Genomic DNA, 23,085 nt, shown 5'->3' on the forward strand with positions numbered 1-23,085 from the left:
GTGTCACCATGCTTTCAGGAACAGCTACAGAATGAGGAATGTTTTACTAAGGAAGAGAGGGTTGGGCTTCACCAGGCTGGAAGATCAGCTGGCTTAACTCTTGGCATCCCTGTCTACAGCAGGGTCAGTAGAGCAGTGATGCTGGGATTGGAAGATCAAATTCTCCAACCACTGCCAAGCAACACTGGAGACAGGAGAACCAAGCCAGTGCCTGAACAGTGAGGCCAGTGTGGATTAAACCACCGCACACCTGACCAGCGCAGCTGAATGACCCGGCATGAGGTGCTCAATGTCTCGGCCAGCTAGCTCTTTCTCTGTCCACCTCGGTTCTGGTCCCAGGCAACAGTGCTTTGTGTGTGACATCATCGCTGCTGGTACGCCACTGTGCGTTTTTAAACAGTGGTGAAGACTGTGCTGTTGTACAGTGTGGAACACAGCCACATGCTCTTTGAACTCCCTGTGCTCCACACTTTGGTATGTAGTACACATATACCTCAGGTCTTGCACATCAGGTGATTTAAAAGGACCAATCTCAAGTGCACATTACCAAGTCACATGATTTCACACTTTTCAATCAAAGCAAGCGTGCTGGCTTTTCAGTGGCCCAGAAAGAAAAAATCTCAAGGTTGTACACAAGGTTTCACACATTTACCATCATTGACATGCATTGTTGTACTGTTGCATTGTAACTGACTGCTGTGTTGAAGTAATTGTGTGTCAGTCTATCTGATAGGAACGAGCAGAATTAGTCTCTTTTCGGAGTCTTTCCTGCTTCTGTAGCTCCTTGTTGAAATGTGAAGCCTACTCTTTTGTTGCCACCTAGTGGTAACCTTTGGAATTGTTTGCATTGCCCTCCAGGAGCCGTTTTGTAACACCGGATGATTATTTATAGAGGTGTAACTGAGAGAGCAACACCTTTGGAATTAGCAACATTAAGAATATTTGCATTAGTAACATGGTGTATGGGATCTTATGCCCAAATGTAATGAATGTCGTGAAAATTAAGCAAAGTAATCGTAATATACCCACCTGTGACCTGGCAGAAAAAAGGCTAAGTATTTCCTTTTGATATAATAGAAGTGGCATCGATGATGAAAGTTGTGGTGAGTATATATTTTTTAAATAATCATTTTGCTTTTACTGAATGCCCTGTAGGTTTCAGCATTTTAAAATTAGAGGTTCTTGAGATTAAGTTCAGACGCTCATGTCCCCTACAGGGGACAAAAATTAATCGCAAGGTCTTGGGAGGATATTGTAACAATCTTATCTGAAGTGACTTGCCAACAGATTATAAGTTTATAAATTATGAATCATTTACAGACATACTGGAACATACAGATAACTGGAAAATTACATTTTATTCTATAATATGTAAAGATAAAAAAATATATTTAGCAGAAAGCAGCTGACATATAAACATCAGTTTCTAACACTGGTATTTGTGAGTAATTGCTGGTCTCACACACCTTCACGCACTCGTTTCCTCATCTGTACCCAGGGCAGTGACAGCCGGTGTTCGTGCTAACAGAGGGACTTTCCCAGCTACATGAATCCCCTGCCCTGATGCTGTAATTGAGGGAAACCTTAATCCTGTTATGGTGCCAAAGCCGAGCTGAAAAGCAGGGGGGTAGAGAGAGTGAAGTGGAGGTAGTCAGAGAGGGGAGGAGGAGAGAACAAAATAGAAGGGAAGAGAGGGAGATGTAGAAAGAGAGAAAGAAATAGCAGTGTTAAGAAAAGAAGAGGAATACAGAGAGAAAGAGACCCTGACACAAAGATTAAGAGCAGGGAGGAAGAGATTGTAGTTTTTAGTGGAAAGTCCGGCATTGGTTTCAGGGAGACAGTTAGGTCTCCTCGTCATAGCAATCTGGCTGTTTGATACCATTGCCCTTGGAGATGAGCTGCCCCTCTGCAAGACCAGCAGGGAGACATTTAGATACTAGCATTACCCCTGTTCACCCCGCTCGGATGACTCCTGAGGCTGGTAGAGATGCTAGCCTTGCAACTCGGAGGTGAGTCCAAAGCAGGGCGTGTTCGATTCTTGAGGGCACTCTCTGCACCAGGAGAAACTCAGGTGTACGCAAGACCATGACTGTGTGACTGGGGGTAAAAATAGATACAAATGTTTTTCAAGAGATTCCTGGCCAAGAGTTAGCTGCACAAAACACTACATAGCATAAAACTCAATATTGCACTGCAAAATACATGTCAATAATCATAAAATGGAAAGGGTCTAGTGATTTTACAGGACTTTCACTTGATGTCTGAAAGAAAAAACATATCTCAGATGTCACATTGATTACCCCATGCTAACCCATCATTAGTATTAATTAGTGTCCAGAAGCAAATCTGCAACTACAATGAGGGCTTGAGTGCTCTGACTTGTGATTTGTTTTGTAGTCGTGTGTCATGTCTTGTGGTTTTTCAGAGTGGAACTACACAGCAGAATATTCAGTGTTAAATCAACACCTAATGGACAGTGATCAGTGCCAGCTGTCTGTTTGGGAGTGTTTTGCAAATTGCCACTGCGGTGGTTCGCTAGCATCAGGACCGTTCACCAACAATTTTGCATTCTTTTAACAGCTGATGCAAATCTCGATTGCTTCACCTCAATTGTCCTCTAGTGGATCGCTGTGGTGCTGATTTCCAAATGCCGGTGGGCTGACTGTTGTGCACATAATATGCTAGTGTGCAGCTAGTGGGCTAGTCTGCAAACTGGGCTAGTGCGCAGCCTATGGACAATGGCACAGCTAGTGGGCTAGTGCACATACTGGGCTAGTTCACAGCTTGTGTGCTATTGTGCATACTGGGCTACTGCACAGATAGTGTGCTAGTACACATACTGGGCTAGTGTGCATGGGCTACTACGCATATTAGGCTTCTGTGCAGCCATTGTGAATACTGGGCTATTGCTCAACTAGTGGGCGCTGTATGTTTTCTGGCTGGGGTCCGAATCAGACTTGTTTCATCTGTCTGGATGTGATGCTGAGGTCAATAGCTTGCCATTATTAATTTTATATTTTGAGTATGGTAATGAATTTATATATTTATTTATTTAACATATATTCTGTATCTCCAGAGCAGTGTGAAATACTAACCCTTGGCTCCCTCTGTTGACTCATGCTGATGATTTCATTTGTGCCCTGGACTGAATCCAGCCCTGTCATCCTGCATGTGAACCTGTTACCTTGTTAACGTCTTACTGTTGGGATTACAGGATAGGACAGCTACTCCCCCCCCCCCACCCCCCGCACCAGCTCATCCTAGTTTAAGAGATATCACGTCACCTCACAGTAAAATAAAAAGCACGCGCACTCACACTCATGAACACACACATTTGCAAACATGCACATACAAGCACACACGGACATGCTTAATGTTTATACTGTTCTTGTTCTCTTTGTTCATGTTCTCCATGTCAGAGGATGAAGGAAAGAGGCACTAAAGACTTTGTGAAGCAGCAGTAGTTGAGGATAATACGTGTGGATTACCGGCTCTTTACTGGGCTGCATCCCACGTAAACTACACACTGAACATTATTAAGTTTCAGCCCTCAAAGCCCAGTTCACATCAATGAGAGCAGCCAATATGAGACTGCCGAAAAAAGTTAGAATATATGTATCTGAGACAAAGGCGACACACACCACATCAAAAGACAGTTAACAAATCAAATATACTGAGTTTCAGACCTAATTTGTGCTACGTTGTGGTGTGTAGGCAAGTGCCTAGCCAGCACACATTCCCACTAGCTTCCCACTAGTGGCCCTGCCATCAGACAACCATCAGTCCACCAGCATTTAGTAAACTGTCACCACAGCAGTCTGCTAGTGGACATTTGAGGCGATGCAGTTGAGTGCAGTCTGTAGTGCTCTGGTTCGCAAACTGCTTGCGGGCCCACAGCTGGCATTGATAGTGGTCTGAGAGATGCATGCTTTATGGGGACAGGCAAAGCAATCCTAGGATATTTTTTCCTTCACTGTGTCAAACTGACTTTTGCCAAATGGGAAATATTAAAGCATGCACCCTGGTGGAAAAAACCCTCAAGTGTGCGTATTTTCACCTGTCTGTGAGTGTGTCTATTCTATGCTGTCAGTGAATGTATTGTAATCTGTTACTTGTCTGTGTTTCTTTGTATCGGATACCAGCCTGTTTGTAAGTGTATCTGCACTAACCTAAATGCAAGTGTGTTTGTATTGACCAGACTGTCAGTGTGTCTGTTGTATCCTCTGTACAAACGCTTGTGTCCGTGTCTCTGCAGTAAGATGGATGTGATCACCACTAAGGACTTAGCGGAGGAGACCCCCTGCCAGGAGGTATCAGACCAGCAGGCCTTCCAGGTACAAAACTTCACTACCCAGCAGGCTGTGTGTCAGTACTCCCTCACAAATGGAATTTATAGGGCTGCCACATTTCGAGACTCCAAATGCTTGCTTTTATGGTTGTCCTTCATATCCCAATGATGACCATCTTCTCTTTCATTTTTGGGTCTTTTGATGACTGTATATTCCCACCTCGAATGCAATGGTACGATTGCATTCAGGGAATGTGAATATCTGGTTGGAGGGGACAGTGTAATTTGGCAAGCAGGCCTCATTTTATGCTGTTTCAATGCTGTGTCTACTTTTTCCCCATCTATGCACTCCCTTCAATGCAGTGAGACTGCCACAGCAAACGACAGGCAGAAAAATTATCCACATCTGTAGGACTGAGTTTGCATAACTTCAGTATGGTCTTGGTTTGATCTTTAAACCTTTTTGTCCACAAGCTGAACGCTGACCTCGGCGTAACTGGCCATAGAGAACCCTGCAGGGAAGGCAAGCATCAGGCATGCAAATCACACGTCCCAGCCATCTGAGCTGGTCTTGATGTAGAGTGGATTCAATTCTGCTGAGGAGTTCTGGATGTGTGATTTTGTCTTGCCAAGTTTTTGAGAGGATCTTTTGGAGGAATCTGATGTTAAAGGCCTCCAGAGCTTTCACGTGACGGTTAAATCTGGTCCGTGTTTCACACCCGCACAGAGTAGAAACAGACTGCCTGGTAAACTAGGATTTGTTGTTAAGATTGAGATGGTTTTTCTGGATGACCCTCTTTCAGAGTCTTCCAAATGATGCAGAGGCTTGCTTGAGGCGATTATTTATTTTCTCCTCTTGGGTGCAATCATTGGAAATGATGCTGCCGAGGTATGTGAAATTGGAGACTGTAGCCTGTTGTTGGTCTTTTTGAAAAAGTGACAGGGGAGGAGGGTGGTGCAGTGTGCCATTGACAGATGACCTCAGGTTTCTCTGAGTTAACTGACAGTCCCATTCTACTGTATGCTGAAATCCATTCCCTATAATCCCATTCAATGCATCAGATATTTCCAGGCTCAGCTGAGGTGCCCCTGGGGCCAGAGGGGGTTCTGTCCAGTGGGGACCCAAAAGAGACACTCCCCTCTATTGTGGTGGAGCCCACATACCTCAGTCCTCCGGAGAATGGAGAACATTTCTGCCCAGAAGACACAGCCTCCCAGGATGAGGAGGAGGACATCTTACAGGAGCTGTACACAAGCCCCTCCCACCTCATTGACAGGCAAGGGGAGAGGGAGGAGCATCTATTTTGAAGAATCCCACGCTTCATTTGCAATACATATTTCAATTATTATTTACACTGAATTATTGATGACCAAAATGTATTTATTTTCAGTTTCAAAATCTGATTTCCTAGTTAAATTAAGGCTAAATGAATGGCAATATATGAATGAAATACATCATCATAGTAGTTGTCCACCTTTTAAGTTACTGATATACAGTATGAGGTATTCCATCCAGAGATCAAACACTACCTCAAAATGTTTGTTCATATTCTCTGGCACCACTTCATTTCATGTTTGTTTGTTTTTTGGCCCTTTACTCCCTCTCCCCTTGCAGAGGTCCAAATAAGGGAGGAGCCCAGAGGCGCCAGTCCAACCCTCTAGCCACAGCAGAACTGTCTTGCTCTCGTCTGACCCTGCCCACTGTGTCCCAAAGCCCAGAGGAGATGCCCCCTTGCCTCAGGAGCTGAGCCTCGGACAGGACACCCCGGCTGCACCAGAAAACTCCACCTTTCCTTCATTCCTTCCCTCCATCACACGATCCATAAAGAATGGACAAGCAAAAGCAATATGGCTAAAACCTCCCCAAGTCAATGAGGATTCAGTTAATATCAGTGAAATGGCGGGAAGGGGGGGGGGGGTGCTACTTTTGAATATTTGGGTGGGGGCCCGAAGAAGAACACATAGGACCACAGGAACCATCCAGACACAGAAAAGTTTTCTAGGGTTTTTTTTTTCTTTTCAAAACCAAATCATCTTCTTTTCAGTGTGTGTGCATCTGACTGAACACATATATTAAGTACTCCTATGTGACAATTTGTCATAAAATCTTAATAAAAGCTTGAAAATAGTGTGGTGATAACGACAACATTGTTGCCATAGGATTCTGGTAAGGAGGTAGAAGAGCACAGTATAGATTCACAGCAATACTGTACAAAATTGTGTACTTTAACAAACTCTGAGAAGCTCATCATTAAATTCCTAAATATCAACTGGCACATATCTAAATGTAACCCTGATGTTTCCATGCTTCATGTTGTTAAAATGACACTGAACATGTACATTGACTATTGTTCACCTTCATAAATCTGCAATTTACAATGTTATATCAGTTTTACTGAGGAGCCCCTTTCTAATATATAATTATAAATGATATATGGTATTTATGGCTATATTTAGAGATATTTCTTTCAGTGTGCGTGGAAGCTTGGGTCCCATGTCAACCTGATTCATTCAACAGAGAAGTTTACTCTGCAAATTGTTTAAGTAAACCACAATTGTTTTTCTGAAATGTGAGCACATTGCTACATCATATTATCATGTTTTTATGAATTTATTTTTGTGTAATCAGACACCTTTCTGTACAGAAAGAAAAAGTGGTTCAAATTAAACAATACGTTATACACTGTCATGCCATTTTATTAATTATAAATTTGAAGGAAGAGCTGCATTCAAAATGATTAAAAATAGTTTTACTTTAATCGTTATATTGTTAAATCGCAAAAATAAAAAATAATACATTTTGACAAAAACTTATTAAACATCACCATTTTTTTTAAACAGTATGTGTAAAGAATCTGTGATATTTTTCATCTGTTGTCATTGGAGTAGTTATTGTGAATTGCATGAATTAATTTGGCCTTCCATGCCAGGAAAGAAGGCGAGGGGGGGAAAAAGCGGTTGAAAGGCACCCCTAGTTTATACGACTTGGTTACGTGATATTTTCCCGACTTTATGAGTTGACATTACCGACCGAATCCAGCATAACTTTATGAGTTACACGATACTACCAAATCTACCCAGGTGGTGGGTGTTAATGTCAAGCCCTGCTTCTGTTGATTCAATGCCTGGCCCCTCCAACCCTCTACAGTGCCTAGATAGGCCTACGCTCCATTAAAAAATTATGAAGAAAGAAATGTAAATTAAAGTTATGAAGAAAAAGAAACAAAATTAAGAGAAAAAAACGAAAAAAGAAGATGTACATTATAAGTCAGGGAACAAATAACATGAAAAAAATCACAATGAACGTCATTTGAGTAACGGGGTCCTATCCTGTATTTTTCTTCAGTCTCTGGGTCCTATGCGCTTCATCTAGGGCCCTGGGTGCACCCATTGTAGTTTTGTGGTTGTGCCAGTCATTCCACTTATTTTTGTCCCACTGTGAGTTCCGTAATGTGCGTCTGACGCTAATGTCTGAGTGCTTTGACGCTGGACGCAGAAAAATGGCTACCTTCAGTAACAGTGGGAAAGCATCGACGCTCTCAAAAGCGGAATACCTTAAACGTTATTTATCTGGAGATGGGGATGCCAAAAAAGAGAAGAAAACTAAAAAGAACCGAATCAAACCTATCCGGAAGGGGTGTGTAGAACATATGGCTTTCTTAGTAGAAAATAACTAGCGTTGGATACAATGAAAATCTAGAGTTAGCACAGTCTGCAGCTAACGTTACCTTGACTTCGTCTACTGTACTGGCAGTGCATGTTCACCACTTTGTCTTTTCAAATTATGTTTTTGACACAGGATGAAAATAGTGGATGACGACGTGCATTGGGAGCATTTAATAAACGCAGAAGAGAAAGAGAACCAAGAGGAGGAGGATGAAGAGGCCCCCGTGGTAGACCTTTCATTCGAGTTTACCTCCATGTTTACTAGCTAGAATTGTCGTAACAGCCAGCTACCGCTATTTGAACCCTGGATATTTGGTGCATTTAGTTTATATACGGATTAACGTGCGGTTTCATTTCTTTATATAACATTGAGGTTAATTCGCTTTAGCGAAGTCAATTAATCTAATTGACTTGCTGTGCATGCGGCTAGTACAAGCTACCCCGCTAGGTAGCCAACATTGTTAGCTGTGCAGTAAGGGAGTTAACCAATTTATCAACTTACCTATTGCGCTGCTTTGTTCAGGTACCAACTGATTAGCATGCATTACATTTAATTCCCGAGCTATTGTCTGAAATCGTATTTTTTGTCATTTGGTTAGCCGTCAGTAGAATTGGAAGCTATTGTAAGCTTCACGCGAGCCTACTGCTTCTGTATTGCAGCGGTTGCCAGCAAATAGCTCTTACGTGAACTTTGCCATTGCGCAGGTAGGATACAGATCGATATGTTCATTGATAGTTCAGCAGCAGTGACCGTCAGGAATTCGGTTGCTTCCCGTACAGGTGGCTGAGGTGATAGATGAGCGCCCAGAGGAGGTCAAGAGACTGGAAGAATTCAGGAACAGCCAGAAATGGAAACGCCTAGGAGGTCAGAAAAGACGCTGCATGCCTAACTGTTTGAGCTCTCGCGTTGACACCGTAATGTTCCGACACTGGTAGTCATTTAATTATGAACCCCCACCCCCTTTTTCAGCCACAGATGGTGATTCTCAAGAACTTCAAGGTTCCCATTCAACAATAAGGTAGTTAATTTAGCCTTTAACTGGACCATGTCATTATACCTGGACCTTGGCATTCTGTTTTTTATCCAGTAGTTTGTACGTAGTATATATCTGATTTTGAATTAACTAATTGGGTTACAATAAAAGTTTTTTTGATGGAAATACAGCCACAAGGCCGAAAATACAGAATTTTAAATATTTTTTGTTCATTCTTCCTGGGTATAGCCTAGTTCCTGTTTACATGTGGTCAACTTGCATTCTATGTGAATTTGGATGCAAAATTCCCTTAATTGCTTCTCAGAATTTTCTGAAATGTGTCCCAAGGAAACTTCGTATGAGGGGAGCATATTTGATGGATATTTGAGATTTGTGTTAAAAATAGTTTTTCAGAAATTTGTAATCAAAGTGAGTATTTTGGTCCTATAGCAGGTGCCTTCTTTAAGAACTTGAAATGTTTTAACTGTACATTGTACGGACATCTTTATAGTTATAGTTTGGTATTCTGTGAAGTGCCCTGCATGAAGCTAGTGTGCTAATACCCTGGAGAAATGTAAATGTTAAGACAAATATGTTTATATAACAAAAAAAAGCTTTGTTATGTGTTTCAGTGTTACATTTGGTCATTAAGTGTGTAAGGCAGACATTTAATGCATCTTGTGTCCCAGCTCAGGAAATGACTCTCAAATGGAACAGTCGTCATGGCGACAGAGGGATGACTCTTCAGACGTTTCGCCTCCGGGAAGGCAATCGCCAGACGTCTCTCCACCACGGAGGCAACGTCACGACTCACCCGAGCTTTCGCCTGCAAGAAAAAGGCCGCCCAGCCTCTCACCCCAGAGGCAAAAAGCGGGCCCAAAAAGAGAGCGCCATGATTCCTCCTCCCCCTCTCCTCCCCGAAGAGCCCACGCAAGCTCCATGGTGCCGAAAAAAGGAAGCAAAGGTGTTTATTCTGAATACCTGGCTTTCAGTTGAAAAAAAGACAACCAACACCAAAGTTTTTCTCAAAGTTTTAGAATTTCTTTTCTGTTTTTAGCAGCATCTAAAAAGTCTTATAACCAGGGAAGGGGAAAATACCCTAAAATGTATTGTGGTACAAAATATTAAATGACATTGTGGTTTAGTCACTGTGGGGTTTTGGACCAGTCTTATTAGTTGGTAAGTTATGAAACCTTGACACTAAAAATGAAAAAATAAAATTAATTGTATTTTAACCAGAATGACAAAAAATGATATATATACTTTTTGTATGTACATGAAAACGAAACAGAAAATTGAAGAACATTATAAGGCACCAGATTGGATAATACATTGTTTCCGTTGTGTAGACTCCTCCCCTTCCAGGAGGAAACAAAATGCAGTGGGATCGAGTCGCTTTGGGAACAGTTCAGACTTGGACCTGTCACCCCCGCGAAACTCTGCTCGTCGCTCCCCGGATTCCGACCTCTCGCCTCCACGGAAGCGCTCTCAGCGGGGCGGGGGCTCTGATTCTGACCTGTCCCCCCCCAGGAGACGACCCCAGAAGCGTGGGCGTGGCTCAGACTCGGACCTCTCCCCACCGCGTAGGACCTCGCAAACGGTTAGCACGTCCCCATAGCAACAGCTTGCGTTTCTAGTGCTGTCCAGCACAGTTGTGCTCTGTTTCATTTCAGTTCAGTCAATTCAGGAAATTCACTGCATTTCAATTAGTTAATTGAAAAAAATCATTGGTAATTGTTTTCAATTCCTACACAGGCTTAATAGTGAAAACATTTTGGCAAAGGTTTCCATGGGTTATAGCTATGAGTTGTGACTGTAGTCCAGGTTTCCATTGGTGACGCACACAAACCCTTTTGATGAGCGGAAGCTGACGGTAAATTTGAAATGGGCTTGTGCGCCCCCCCAGACTCCTCGGATGCTCTCCGGAGGGGCGGCAGGCCTGGTCAGTCTGGACGTCTTGAGGAAGGAGCAGGAGGAGAACCGCAGGAGAGAGAAGAACAATCAACCCCTGGAAGGTACAGCAGCCCCATTTTCCAGGGCTGAGTTTCATCCCCTATTGTCTCATTAATAACATTTGGACTTACTCCTTTTGTAAATTGGGGGGGGGGGGGGGGGGACAAACTGATAACCAGTGTTTAGCACTGTTCAGAAGTCATATAATACTTTAAGTTATGGCTAAAAAAGACTTTGGCTTGTATTATATGAAAGGTGCTAAACATACAGGTTATACAGGTTTTTAGAATTTTAAAAAATTATTTTCCTCAAAAGGCATTATCAAATCAGTTCACAATGATCCAGTCAAACGTTTATAATGGATTACATTTTTCCCTTTTGTATTGCTCTCTTTTGGTAATGCTTGCATTTTATGTCATGGCCAAGATGACAAGTAAATTTCCATACTGGGGTTACTGTAGTATAACTTGTGCTGAATAAATATTATTAAATAAATAACACCTCCCATGACACCTGAGGATCACCTCAGGATCTTAACATGCTAAAGAGTGAAAGATTATTAAGCCAGTTAAACTGGGTGATAGCTCGGTGGCTGGGCTGAGAAAGGCTGGTTGGGTATTATGCTAGGACCCTGGGGACCCCCTGTACCCCATTACCCCCAATTATTTTAATGTTCTAATCCATTTGTCACATTTCCCTTTCAGAGGCGTCCCGGAATGCAGAGACAGTGTTCAGGGATAAGTCGGGGAAGAGGCGGGACATCGACCTGGAACGGGAGGAGCAGCGCAGGAAGGCCGGGGAGAAGGCGGAGAGGGACGAAAAATATGCCCAGTGGGGGAGAGGGTGAGCACTCCACTCCATTCCTGTCCTGTGCTCGCCTGTCAAAATGTAACAATACTGTTAGCAGGAACAGAGACATATGTGCTCTCTCTCTCTTACACACACGCGCGCACACACACACACGCGCGCACACCAGTGAGTGACTGATTCCATACAGTAGCTACACCTATTTTAGATTTTTATGAAATCTCACGCTCACTATCTCATTCACCTCAGCCTTGGCTACCATTACCCACTTTCATGTCCTTGGGGTAAAGAAATGACACGATGGGCGAGGTAATGTAACGTAAATGCGCTGAAGTTGCGGAATGCCCGCAGGCTGGCGCAGGGCCAGATGCAGCAGCAGAACGCGGTGGACGCGCTGCGGGAAGCGGAGAAGCCGCTGGCCAGGCACGCCGACGATGAAGACCTGGACCGCATGCTGAGGGAGCAGGAGAGGGATGGGGACCCCATGGCCGGCCTGCTGCGCAAGAAGAAGGAGAAGGACTCCCAGCGCAAGGGGGTCAAAGGTCAGCCTCTCAATGCAAACAGAGCCCTGGCCCGAAGCCAGTCTTAACAATTAAGAATGGACTTGCACTGTGCCCTTTAAGAGGAACTCGAATAAAAGATCACGATTTCATTGGCTCTGTCTTAACCTAATTAGTGTGACCTGTATTTTCATATGACGGAAGCGACTCTTTTATCTATCTGCAGAAGATCATTTGAAGTGATGTAATTCCTGTTGTCTTTTAAGTGAATGGCATGTAATGCAATGTTTTAGGTGTGTGTAAATCACTTATTCAATGAACAGTGTCTCTTCTGGTCTTTGCACAACCTTCTTGAAAGTGGCTGTTGGTAAGAGCATCATAAATGATAATGCATCGTTGTGTTTTGTTTCATTTGCCACTGATACAGAACGACCTCGCTACAAGGGCCCGCCTCCACCCCCTAACAGGTTTAACCTTATGCCTGGGTATCGATGGGATGGAGTGGACAGGTATGTTACTCAGCTTAACTCATTGCATGCATTTCCTGTATTATGGCATAGATAATGAAATTTGGGATAAGACAGCTACAATGCCACCTTATAGAAAAAAGTGGAGCTCAACCAATCATATAATATGTTGGTTACAAGTAAGAGAACAGTCACTTTGATTGGTGGATACTTTGTTTACTTCCTCATAATTCCCACAAGGAACCATTTAGGCATATCCACTATGAGGTGAAAAGCTAAACTGATCCTAGGTCAGCAGTCCTGCCCTGAAACAAGAAACGAGACTGTGACTTCCTGTTTGTGCCACAGGTCAAATGGGTTTGAGCAGCGGAGGTACAGCCGTATCGCGGATAAGAAGGCAATTCAGGAGACGGCCTACAAGTGGAGTGTGGAGGACATGTAGATGCCAGTCCAGCAGAACCAGATCGGACCTGACCGGACCGGACCGCCAGCTGCCTCAAACACTGTACATCCAGAACCTGTGTAGAGAACCAACAGCCCACTTGAAAACACAAGCAGAAAGTCATTTGATTCCTGGTTCCTTTCATAGTTTGAAGCCGAAGGACATTTCTTTGGGACAGACGCACTGTCAGCTTTTCCAGACATCAAAAAAACTGACTACTATATTATTATTTTTTTAGGTTTTCTGATTTGACATTGTTGATGAATTCATGTCAGGAAAACCGACCAAATGGTGGAAATTCTAGCTGTGTTGTAGATACTGTTCATCTTTTTGATGCCTCTTGTGGTCACTTGTGGTTTTTTGTTCCATAGATGATGATCTGGAGAGCAAGGGGTATTTGTTTCAGGGTTTATCTGAAGCAAATCAGCACATTCACCACAACAATTTATAAACTGCAAAGTCTAATGTTTATTTTGTTATTTGTAAGTACAGTAAATGCTTTGTGTAAGTATGTGATGGAAGTGTGATATTCTTTATTTTTCCAAGCATCAGCTGAGTTATTTGAGGACAGCTAAGGATTTTGTTCAATGTGTAAATCAAGTCCAGTCCTTAGCCCCATGAGTAGGGACACTAGTTTATGTAGGATACCTGATCCAAGATTATTTAAAATTGCATTACCATCCAAATCTACTTGTGGTCATTGAAGGAATTGGGTTGTTTCAATCACTGGACCAGTTATACAATTGCTAATCAGTTGTACCCTTATAGAGCAGTTAGGCTAAGTTCACATTACAGGCCTTAATGCTCAATATCAATTTTTTTTGTTCAGATCTAGTCTTTGCATTAACTGTTCACATTCAGGCTTTTAAGTGACCGATATCTAAGTGTGAACAGAACTCTGCCATAAAAGAACCGTCACACACATTAACAAAATGTAATATATGTGAGACAGTCCATTGTGGAAACAAATTAAATAGCGGTGTAAGCATTGATCAAGGCCATGTACAAAACTGCTTTCTTTCCTATTATTTAGTACTTTCATACTCAGTAGTTGGCAAGTAAGCTGTTTTTAACACAGCCCAATATTATTTGCTGTGGAGATCGGATGACGCTTCTAGGATCACATATGGAAGTGGTGCAAATCTGTTATGAAAAAATAAAATTTGTGTTCACACAGCTCTGAAAAAATCGGATCTGTGTCGCATGTACACGAAAACGGGTTTGGGCCACTCCAGTCTAATGTGAGCATAGCCTTAGTTAACCCAATACACAGGGTAGAAATTTATTTTGCACAGCTTTCAACAGAACAGGCACAAAAAATAATGATAGATGACATCCAGTTGACTTTTAGTTGGTGTGACGTCCACTTACACGTAGTCACATTTGTGTCAATGCATGCCCCCCCCCCCCCCATTATGAAATACTTATTTTGCAATGCATTTATTATGCATGTACCAAGAAAACACTTGCTAGGCTTAGTCCTTAACAGTAGAGGGCGGTGTGAGACCATGGGACCATATGCATGAATTCTACTGTTTTCTTTACATTACAGGCATTTAGCAGACCCTCTTATCCAGTGACTCACAAAACCTTTTTACATAGCATTTACAGTCCATCCATTTACACGGCTGGATATATACTGAAGCATTGCAGATTAAGTACCTTGCTCAAGGGTACAACAGCAGTGTCCTACATGGGAATCGAACCTATGAACTTCAGGCTACAAGACCAACTCCTTACCCATTATTGTACATTGACGTTTTCTCTCAATTGTAGAGGATTCAGTGAAGTCCAAGTGGCCAAAACCGGGCTGTGTTTTTGAAACACTTCCTGATCTTGTTCAGAGATGTTGCTCACTAGTGCCACTGTGGTTGGCTCCAGTATAGGTGTTTCAGCTACTTGTTTCACTGTAAGTCAATGGTAACAATACAGTCAAAATACGAGGTCAATCATTTTTTCCCAGAAGAAAATGTAGTCACAATAACTGTTTTTTCTTGGTCTAATGTCTCCCCATAAGCCGATTTGTTGAGTTATTGTGTTATTTGGGCAAGATTGTAATACATTTGTGAACGAATCAGGGACAGTTTGAGTCACTGCTGAGTCACTGTATCTCACGCGCTTAGTGGATGACCTGACTTCATTCCCATATAAGGGTCCCCCTTTTCCCTACTGCAGTCACTGGCTCCAATTTGTGCTCCATGGTAGCATGAACAAGTTGCACTTCCCGGGCTTCAAAATGCTTTTCACCAAGCCTATGGGGCATCAGTGGGTGACGTCACTATGACTTGGTCCATTTTAAAAATATATATTTTATACAATTTATGGTGAAGTCCAAGCAGGGACCAGGGATTGGCATTTTCCATTAAGCTCATAAGCCTCTGGTGCTAAAAATCACACTTATCTATTGAAGTTCATTCAAATCTGTGAATTTACCTTGGAAAAATTATATTACTATTACAAATACTATTTTGGACAGTACTTTTAAATTATTAATTTTTTCACACTTTTTTCTGGGCCCTACAGAAGATATTAGATTTTCTTTTTTTTTCATTTCTATTTGGTCTGTATGTTTCTACATCAGTGCACGCACCTGCTTACATGAGCACATCAATGCGTTAGTGAGTATGAGGCTATGGCATCTATGGGGAGGGATGGGGGAAGCCAGCTGAGCCTTGAAGTTGCCTGACCAGAACCGATTAATCAGAATGCATTGAGCATTCCACCCAGGACACAAGCTGGTAAGCTTGCTAGCAAGACTTTGGATTTCAGGCACATTGTGATCTACCAACCAGTAAAATCCTTTTGCTGAAAGACATAGAAAATGTGTACGACTGCATGGGCCTTTTTATGTTAATTCTTACTTTTAAATATTGTGGCACTGGCTAGGGTGTGGCACAGAGGGAATGCAGACAGAATGTGCAAGGTAGCTGAATGTAAGTTCTATATTTTAATGGTGACACCAGACTTGAGCAATAAATCCTTACATATTGTTCGCAAAACAAACATTCAACAAATTTTTTAACATTTTTCCCTGGGGCTCCTGCCCCTCCCTCGCCCTGAGCTCACAGACCGCTCCAACCTGTTTCTTCACTCCAAGTTCACGAGATCATTCCAGCCCTGTCCCTCACTCCTTGGTCGTGGACTGCTGCAGCCCTGCTTCTCCTCTGCTTCATGCCCATGCTGTGACACAGGCTGGAGATTCAGATGTATCATCCTGCCCCTCTAAACGCCACAATACTGAACTATAGAATGTGGACTTCTACTACTTCAGTTAATTTATAACCTCAACTGTAACCAGCTCAAACCATTTTATTTGCTGCACATTTCTGTTACATCCATTCTACCACTGCTTTACACCAGGCCAGCCAGTGGAGGACGGGCTCCCATTCTATAGCCGGGTTCCTCCTGAGATTTCTTCTCATCAAGTTTTTTTCTCACCTCTGTTTGAAGGTTTCTCTCCCCTCTGTGCTTTCTATTTTGGGGTTCAGACCTGGTTTTTGTCCATTTCCCGCTTTGTTTTTGCTCTTTTCTGGCACTCTGTAAAGCATCTTAGTGACCTGTTTTTCATAAAAAAGCGATATACAAATAGATTTTATTTAAACAAAAAGAACCACGACAAATGTTCTGTAGGTAAGGTTCAGCTGCAGTGGGGAATCTCTCCTGATTTTAGTCAAGATACTCGAGCAAATCAGTATGAAACTGAAAAACATTAACGGAAACTGTTATGATAGGTTTGGATTCTGGAGTCACCCTGAATGCAAGGCGTGGCAGGTTTTATGATTGCTCTTCAGGGGCAGCATTTTGGGAGGATAATCACTTTCATGTGATGCTGGTGGGCAGCACGGTGGTGCAGTGGGTAGCACTGTCGCCTCACAGCAAGAACGTATGAGTGTGCGAGTGAATGGTGAGTGAATGGTGTGTGTGCCCTGTGATAGATTGGCGGCCTGTCCCGGGTGTATTCCTGCCTCTTGCCCAATGCATGCTATGATAGGCTCCAGCACCCCCCACGACCCTGCTCATGATAAGTGGGTATTGATAATGGATGGATGTGATGCTGATTAACACACTGACTGTGGTGATCCTCCCCTGTGGTGGACTCCAAGATGCTGCACTGCTTATAGTGCTGACCCAGGTCCAGAACAACCTGGTTGTTGACACAATGGTAACCCATCACACCAAATCTGCCTAGTTGACATAATTGTGGAGACATCTTGACCTGACTTGCACTGAACTGGGTTGTGCCATGGGAGTGGCTGGTGAAGTGTTCTCAGTTGATGCAATTGCCTCAGGCACATTGAGCAGTCGGGCCTTCTGCTGAAACAGGCTGATGAGACAATGTAACACTCGCAGGTGGGCTACTGGGTAATTGGGTCAGGAAATGGAGGTTGTCTCTCATCAGTGCTGGCTGAGATGCGACAGTGCAGTTGGCTGATGTGGTGCTGGTGTACTTGACCATCTGGCATCTGCGCTCTGTATGACAGGGGGCCGATGACCTCTTCAGTTACAGCTGGTACCCATTTAGAGCCTCCTGCAAAACTTCACATTTAACCTGTGTCTGACGAGAGGAACTCTATGGTACACCATTAGTACTTGTAGCAGACTCTTCCTGTTTCTGCTGCATGTTGGCCCCAAAATCCGGATGAAGGCAGACTTTTTTTGTTGTATGAACCTGACAAGTCGTGCTTGCCCATGTGATTCTGGATAATATCTGCAACTGACCTGGTCATTGGATGAGTGATGATATGGTGCTGTTGTCACATGTCTAATTCCATTACATTGCGCAAACGTCTGGAACTCAACAAAAGTGAAAGCTGCCATTATCAGATGATGTCAGGCTGTCCATACTTTGCAAACAGATGTCTGACTACAGCAGTGGAGGACATGGAGTGAGTAGTGGATACCTCAAGTCATTTTGAATGGGAATCTACCACAATCAAGAAAACTTTTCTTTGAAAGAGGGCCGACAAAATGAATGTGTATCCTGGACCATCTTTTTGTGGTCTACTGGGGCCTTGGGTGGAGAATAATGTGAATTGTGGCATGTCTCACAATGCTTGACAAGTTCTTCCACCAGCTTGTCTGTTCCCGGCCACCATACTGTGGACTCCACGCTAGGACCTTCATATGCACAATGCCAGAGTGAGAGATGGGGAAGTGTTATTTTTGGTTGATTCCATTGTATCATTAGTAAGGGATAATGACCGAGGGGCTGTGTATTATGCAGAATGAATGCTCGACACAGTGGTAGTAAATTTCACTCCACGAAGGGCATTCAAACTGCACAATGCCCAGCCTGGATATCATTATCCCGCTTATACAATGGCTTACCAACAAAAAACATAATTGTAATCAAAGTGTGTTTCAAAATATGCACATCTTTTGCAATGGAAATGTATTAAGTACTCCAGCAAATATCCAAAACCCTCTACCTTTTAGGAATGAACATGCCTTTCTAGTCCCTCTCAGCGGGGTTTGGTAGGTAGCAAGCTTGCTTTATGCTAGGTTCACTGCCACTCACATTACCTAATACTAAGCTCAGTTTGGTTTTAGGGCAAAATAGTCTCATTGCATGTTTGTTATCACATATAGCTAGCTAGCTAACTATTGAATTCTAGTCAAAACAGAGATTAAGTTATAGATGTGGTCATGGTAGGGTTGCCAATAGGCACACTCAAAGATACAGAACAAAACGCATCCCATTTGAGTTCAAAAGGCCGTTTTAGAAACAACATAATGACAACAACATGCACATATAGGCAAAACAAACTTTAGAAAAAAGGTCATTCCTCCAAACAGCCGATGAGATTTATAGATAGCTAGCTGCTCCTAAATTAAACAAACCTCTTAATCCCATCATACTGCCATACTGTTGGGTGCCAAAACATGCAGTCGAAGGAAGGAAACCTAAGATTTTACAGGATACCTTTGGCAACACAACCAAGGACTCATAAACAAGCCAATTGGAGGCATCTCTGGATTTAATAAGCAATTCACTCAGCAGATTGGACCGACCAACCTATTATTATTAACAATAATAATAATAATAATAATAATAATAATAATCGGGTGTGCAGTGCACACCTTACATGAGATGTGATTTGGAGCTCATTAACAGTGTTGCAAGTATGATACTGTAACAGTTCACTAGCTAGCTCTTACAAATTTCCACACTGTTGATTTAACCCTTCAAGGTGTAAGATCACAAATGTGATTAGAATCTTCTGAATTGAACATTTCAATGCTGATATAACAATCACTACTGGTAATTAAAAGCAATGGAGTTCTGGACTTTGAATTTTGGAAAAATATTCCAAAAAAGCAACTCTTCAAAGCATTAAGATAGCTGATTAAAAGACCTCTGATGCACATTCATTTGGAACTGTGATTAAACATGCTATTGCCCCATTTCATAGCCAGGCGTATACGGAAAACTAAAGCCAACACCCCAGCCAATCAGAATGGAGTATTCAGCCAACAGTTGTATCGTGAATATTTTTCACATTTGATTGTTTAGAACAAGCTCTGCACCTTTTTGGGTTTAAACAGTATTTTTATCAATTTTTAATTAAAGTTGTGAATAAATTGAAGACACTGTACATAGCCTATTTACGCTTATTTATAATTTTCATTGTCTGACTGGAAATGAACAAACTCAAATTTGCAAATAAGTATAAAATAATATCTGCATAAATGTAGTAAAAAATTATAGTATTTGCACTGCAAAAAGGTAGACAAAATATTCATGAATTTCAAAACACTCATATTTCGTTGTAGTCAAGAACAATATGTTCAAACTAGCCGTAACATAATGACAAAATGCAGTAAAAAATTTAGGCCATTTTTATACTACAACGTTATAATTCGTACGTGGTCGCATTCTGATTGCGCAACACTTCAAAAAAATACACAACTGTGACTAGTGATCAGGGATGCAAAGATTCTAATAATTCATTAAAAATGAATTGTGGAATTGACGTAGTCAATAGTAGTTTAAGGGAACGTTATGAGGCTAATCGCACTGACTATATATTGTCTGGTTTGTAAGTCGTCACTGAATAAAATACATGACTGCAAATTTGACAATTACCGAGGCAAAGAAGCAATGGGGCACGACATAAAGGTTTTAAACGTAATAATCCGGTTTTCCAATTTATTATGCTTCAAGAAATGTGCGTACAAGTCGCCTTGAGGTAACATTCGCTACAGCTTTAAGGCTGATTATTTCAGTCTAGACTTCAGACATGCACACACACCTGTCACTGTCTAGACAGAGGTGGGGTAAAAACAAAAACATATCCCCAATTGTTTAAATTCTGTGTCATTCACGGAGGTCTACAAACTTATTGGAGAATACAGCGCTCCCGCTTCACTTTTCCCATTCTGATTGGTAAAATGAACTGTCAGTATTTTTTTTTTATTTGTTTGAGGTCAGTTCGGGTCGTTGTCTTAAAAAATAAATAAATGAGAAAATAGAAATGCGTAGAAAGTAAAAGACTCGAATGGCAATCTAACGTGCTGGTATTACAAATGACAGGCAGCGACGTTACCCAATATAAAACTGAATTGCATCCTCGTAGATTTACTGACAACGAGCCTACCCAATGCAGAGGGACAATAAATGATCGACATGTTTAATTAACAATGAACTGCTTAGGCGAGAGATCGGACCCACATACGTTGTGGCGGTTCGCCGATATATCAATGTTTTGTTTCAAATGTAATTGTTTAATCATAGCCTACAAGCCGAGCAGATTTGGACGTAAAGCCTGGTAAAGAAAATATTTTGTTTCAATATATTTCCGTGCCGAGCGCTTACAAAATTCCGCCTGCTGAAGTTAACACGGGTTATGCTGAGAAATCGGTTTGGAAACTGTAGCACTCCGTTCTCCATGTTGGTTTCATTTTCTCAACCAACTTTGCTTGGGGAACGCTTTCTACTTCGGAGCCTCAATGGAAGCTGTTTCAGGTTAATGCACAGTGAGAGCTCGCTGTTACGATTGGGTAACGGTTATGTTCAACGGCGTATTTCCCAACCTACAGGTTTAGACAGACCGCTTTATGTTCCAATCGTCGGAGAAAAGGCGTGACTGTTGAAAATCTTCAGCGAATAGTGAAATATGGGCGGGCATGGAGTAGCTGGTTGAAGTCCTGTACGAAGGTTGGCTGCAGCGTGTGTTTATTGATGAGATGAAAGAAGATGGAAGTGAGAAATGAAACAAAGTAAGGGAAAATATTGAAAAACGCAAAATCTTGCCGGTGGAAAAAGTGGAGAGGCTGTGAATCGCAGTTGCCACGAGGGCACGAGAAGGATAACAGAACAGAAGGTAAGAAATTATTAAAGGAAGGGGAGGGGGCGGGTATTGGTGAAGCGTCTATGTTATTTATAAGAACAGAAATGCCTGTTATCACCACCTCCCCCCCCCACCCGACACACACGCTCTCTCTCACACACACTCAGAAACACAAAAAAGAAAAGGAAAAACTTTTCCGAAACTCTTATAATTTGTTAAAAGTAGAGATCAGTAGCGGGAGCTCAACAGTAGGCTATTCTTGTGTAAAAATCTAGAAAGACCCTTTCCTGAAACCTAATTATTTCGGCTTCGTGCTTTTTTACGTTAAATTGAGGCAGTGTATTGTAACTTATATGTAACAATGTGACTAATGTGCTGAATTTGACCTTCTCAGCCGCAAAGTGTGAGCAAAATCTTATAAAAAGCCGTGCACCTGAATCCACATTTCTGGATGGTGTCTTTGCCTCATAAATGACATAGGTACATGTTTTCTTTTTATTATTTTACATCTACGAAAAAATAGTCAAAGTCTTCTGCGCATAATTTTATTTTAAATTATTGATGCTGTAGTAATTTAGACCATTATTTGTTAGCTAAGTGCAGAAGTAGACCAGCCCTAGGAAGTCATGGCTGGCTCAAAAAAAAAAAAAAAAAAAAAACGTCAAAAAGAATTTTACCCCTAAAGCGGTTAACTGAGGGCACAGTGTTTCTTCCGTTTTTCCTCAGCAAAATTAATATATCGGTTTATGAAGAAATCCAATTGAATACGATGACTTGTAATATCGCTTGCTAACTGTTTATTACCCTGATATTACCTCCGAAGTTGTAACTCGATTTTACTTAGGCTACAGTTAGCAATTTCAGAGAAGACTGAATGAACTTTCCAACATTTAGTCAATACTTAAATCCTGCTAGTATACATCATGTACATAATGTGTACGTTATTCATACGCCCTAAAGCATATTAGCTCACGTTAAAATGTTACTAGTTATTTTTCACCACCATAGCCCTTGTTTTAAAGTGAAAATAACGTCATTTGATTTCATCCGAGGAAAGGGGTGTACATTGCATAAAGACAGGCCTACTTAATTGCGAAACGACGACATTCGTATCGTTAAATGCCAGTAATACCGGCTAATACCTATGTCTAACAGTAAAGGCCATTTGGCTTTCAGTTTTTATTGACATATGAAGTTCAGCACTTCAACAAATAAACCTTGCCTAAATTTAGGTTCGGCAATGAAAGTAAAGGTCCCTCTGTAGGCTACGCAGATATGGTACATTTAACGAAATGAATCTCTTTTCATCACAGAGCAAGTGTTTCACAAATCCTCACATTAAATGTTGTGTACAGCCTATTGTTGAGTCGAGGTAGTCTATTTTATGTAACTATTAAGCCTGGTCAGTTACATGGGTCAAGGGAAAATAATACAACCAACGTTTTTAGGGCGCGAAATATGGAAGAGATTCAGATCCGCATGATTAAAAAGATTTATTATGATTTATTACGCATCAAGGCGGACATAAAATTGTTGCTGTTCGATGTGTTGAAATTGGTCGATTATGGTAGCCTAATATGTAGCCTATGTAACTCACATAGTCTACCTGCTTGCGTTCTGAATTGTTTTTTCCCCCTCCAGATTATAAATGTGCATTTCGCGTAATTGAAGTAGGCTAGCCTTCCAAAAAGCAGCGT

General features: G+C 41.9%; 2 protein-coding genes across 4 annotated transcripts in view; both read left to right on the plus strand.

Annotated features, from left to right (window-relative positions):
* Positions 1–7,740: 7,740 nt before the first annotated feature.
* bud13 (BUD13 homolog) lies at positions 7,741–14,089 on the plus strand. Its single transcript, XM_035431673.1, has 11 exons — positions 7,741–7,925; positions 8,088–8,181; positions 8,735–8,819; positions 8,925–8,973; positions 9,618–9,892; positions 10,278–10,528; positions 10,835–10,943; positions 11,586–11,724; positions 12,040–12,230; positions 12,616–12,697; positions 13,004–14,089. Exons 1-11 carry the CDS (start codon positions 7,756–7,758, stop codon positions 13,095–13,097), a joined length of 1,539 nt encoding a protein of 512 aa, XP_035287564.1. The 5' UTR covers positions 7,741–7,755; the 3' UTR covers positions 13,098–14,089.
* A 6,707-nt stretch (positions 14,090–20,796) lies between these two features.
* The window catches only part of LOC118235712 (zinc finger and BTB domain-containing protein 20-like), an 85,916-nt gene continuing 83,627 nt past the window's right edge, over positions 20,797–23,085 (plus strand). For 2 of the 3 annotated variants that reach the window (XM_035433368.1, XM_035433367.1), the window contains exon 1: positions 20,797–21,421. The gene's annotated coding sequence lies outside the window, so the exon portion shown is untranslated. The remainder of the gene's footprint in view (positions 21,422–23,085) is intronic. The other variant, XM_035433361.1, reaches the window with a different exon arrangement.

This window comes from Anguilla anguilla, chromosome 9 (genome assembly GCF_013347855.1).
Source record: "Anguilla anguilla isolate fAngAng1 chromosome 9, fAngAng1.pri, whole genome shotgun sequence".
Classification (NCBI taxonomy): domain Eukaryota; kingdom Metazoa; phylum Chordata; class Actinopteri; order Anguilliformes; family Anguillidae; genus Anguilla; species Anguilla anguilla.

Coding starts and splice junctions, on each gene's coding strand:
- bud13 (XM_035431673.1), top strand. CDS start 7,756: ATGTCTGAGTGCTTTGACGCTGGACGCAGAAAAATGGCTACCTTCAGT. Junction 10,529..10,834: donor CGCGTAGGACCTCGCAAACG/GTTAGCACGTCC, acceptor GCGCCCCCCCAG/ACTCCTCGGATGCTCTCCGG. Junction 10,944..11,585: donor GAACAATCAACCCCTGGAAG/GTACAGCAGCCC, acceptor TTTCCCTTTCAG/AGGCGTCCCGGAATGCAGAG.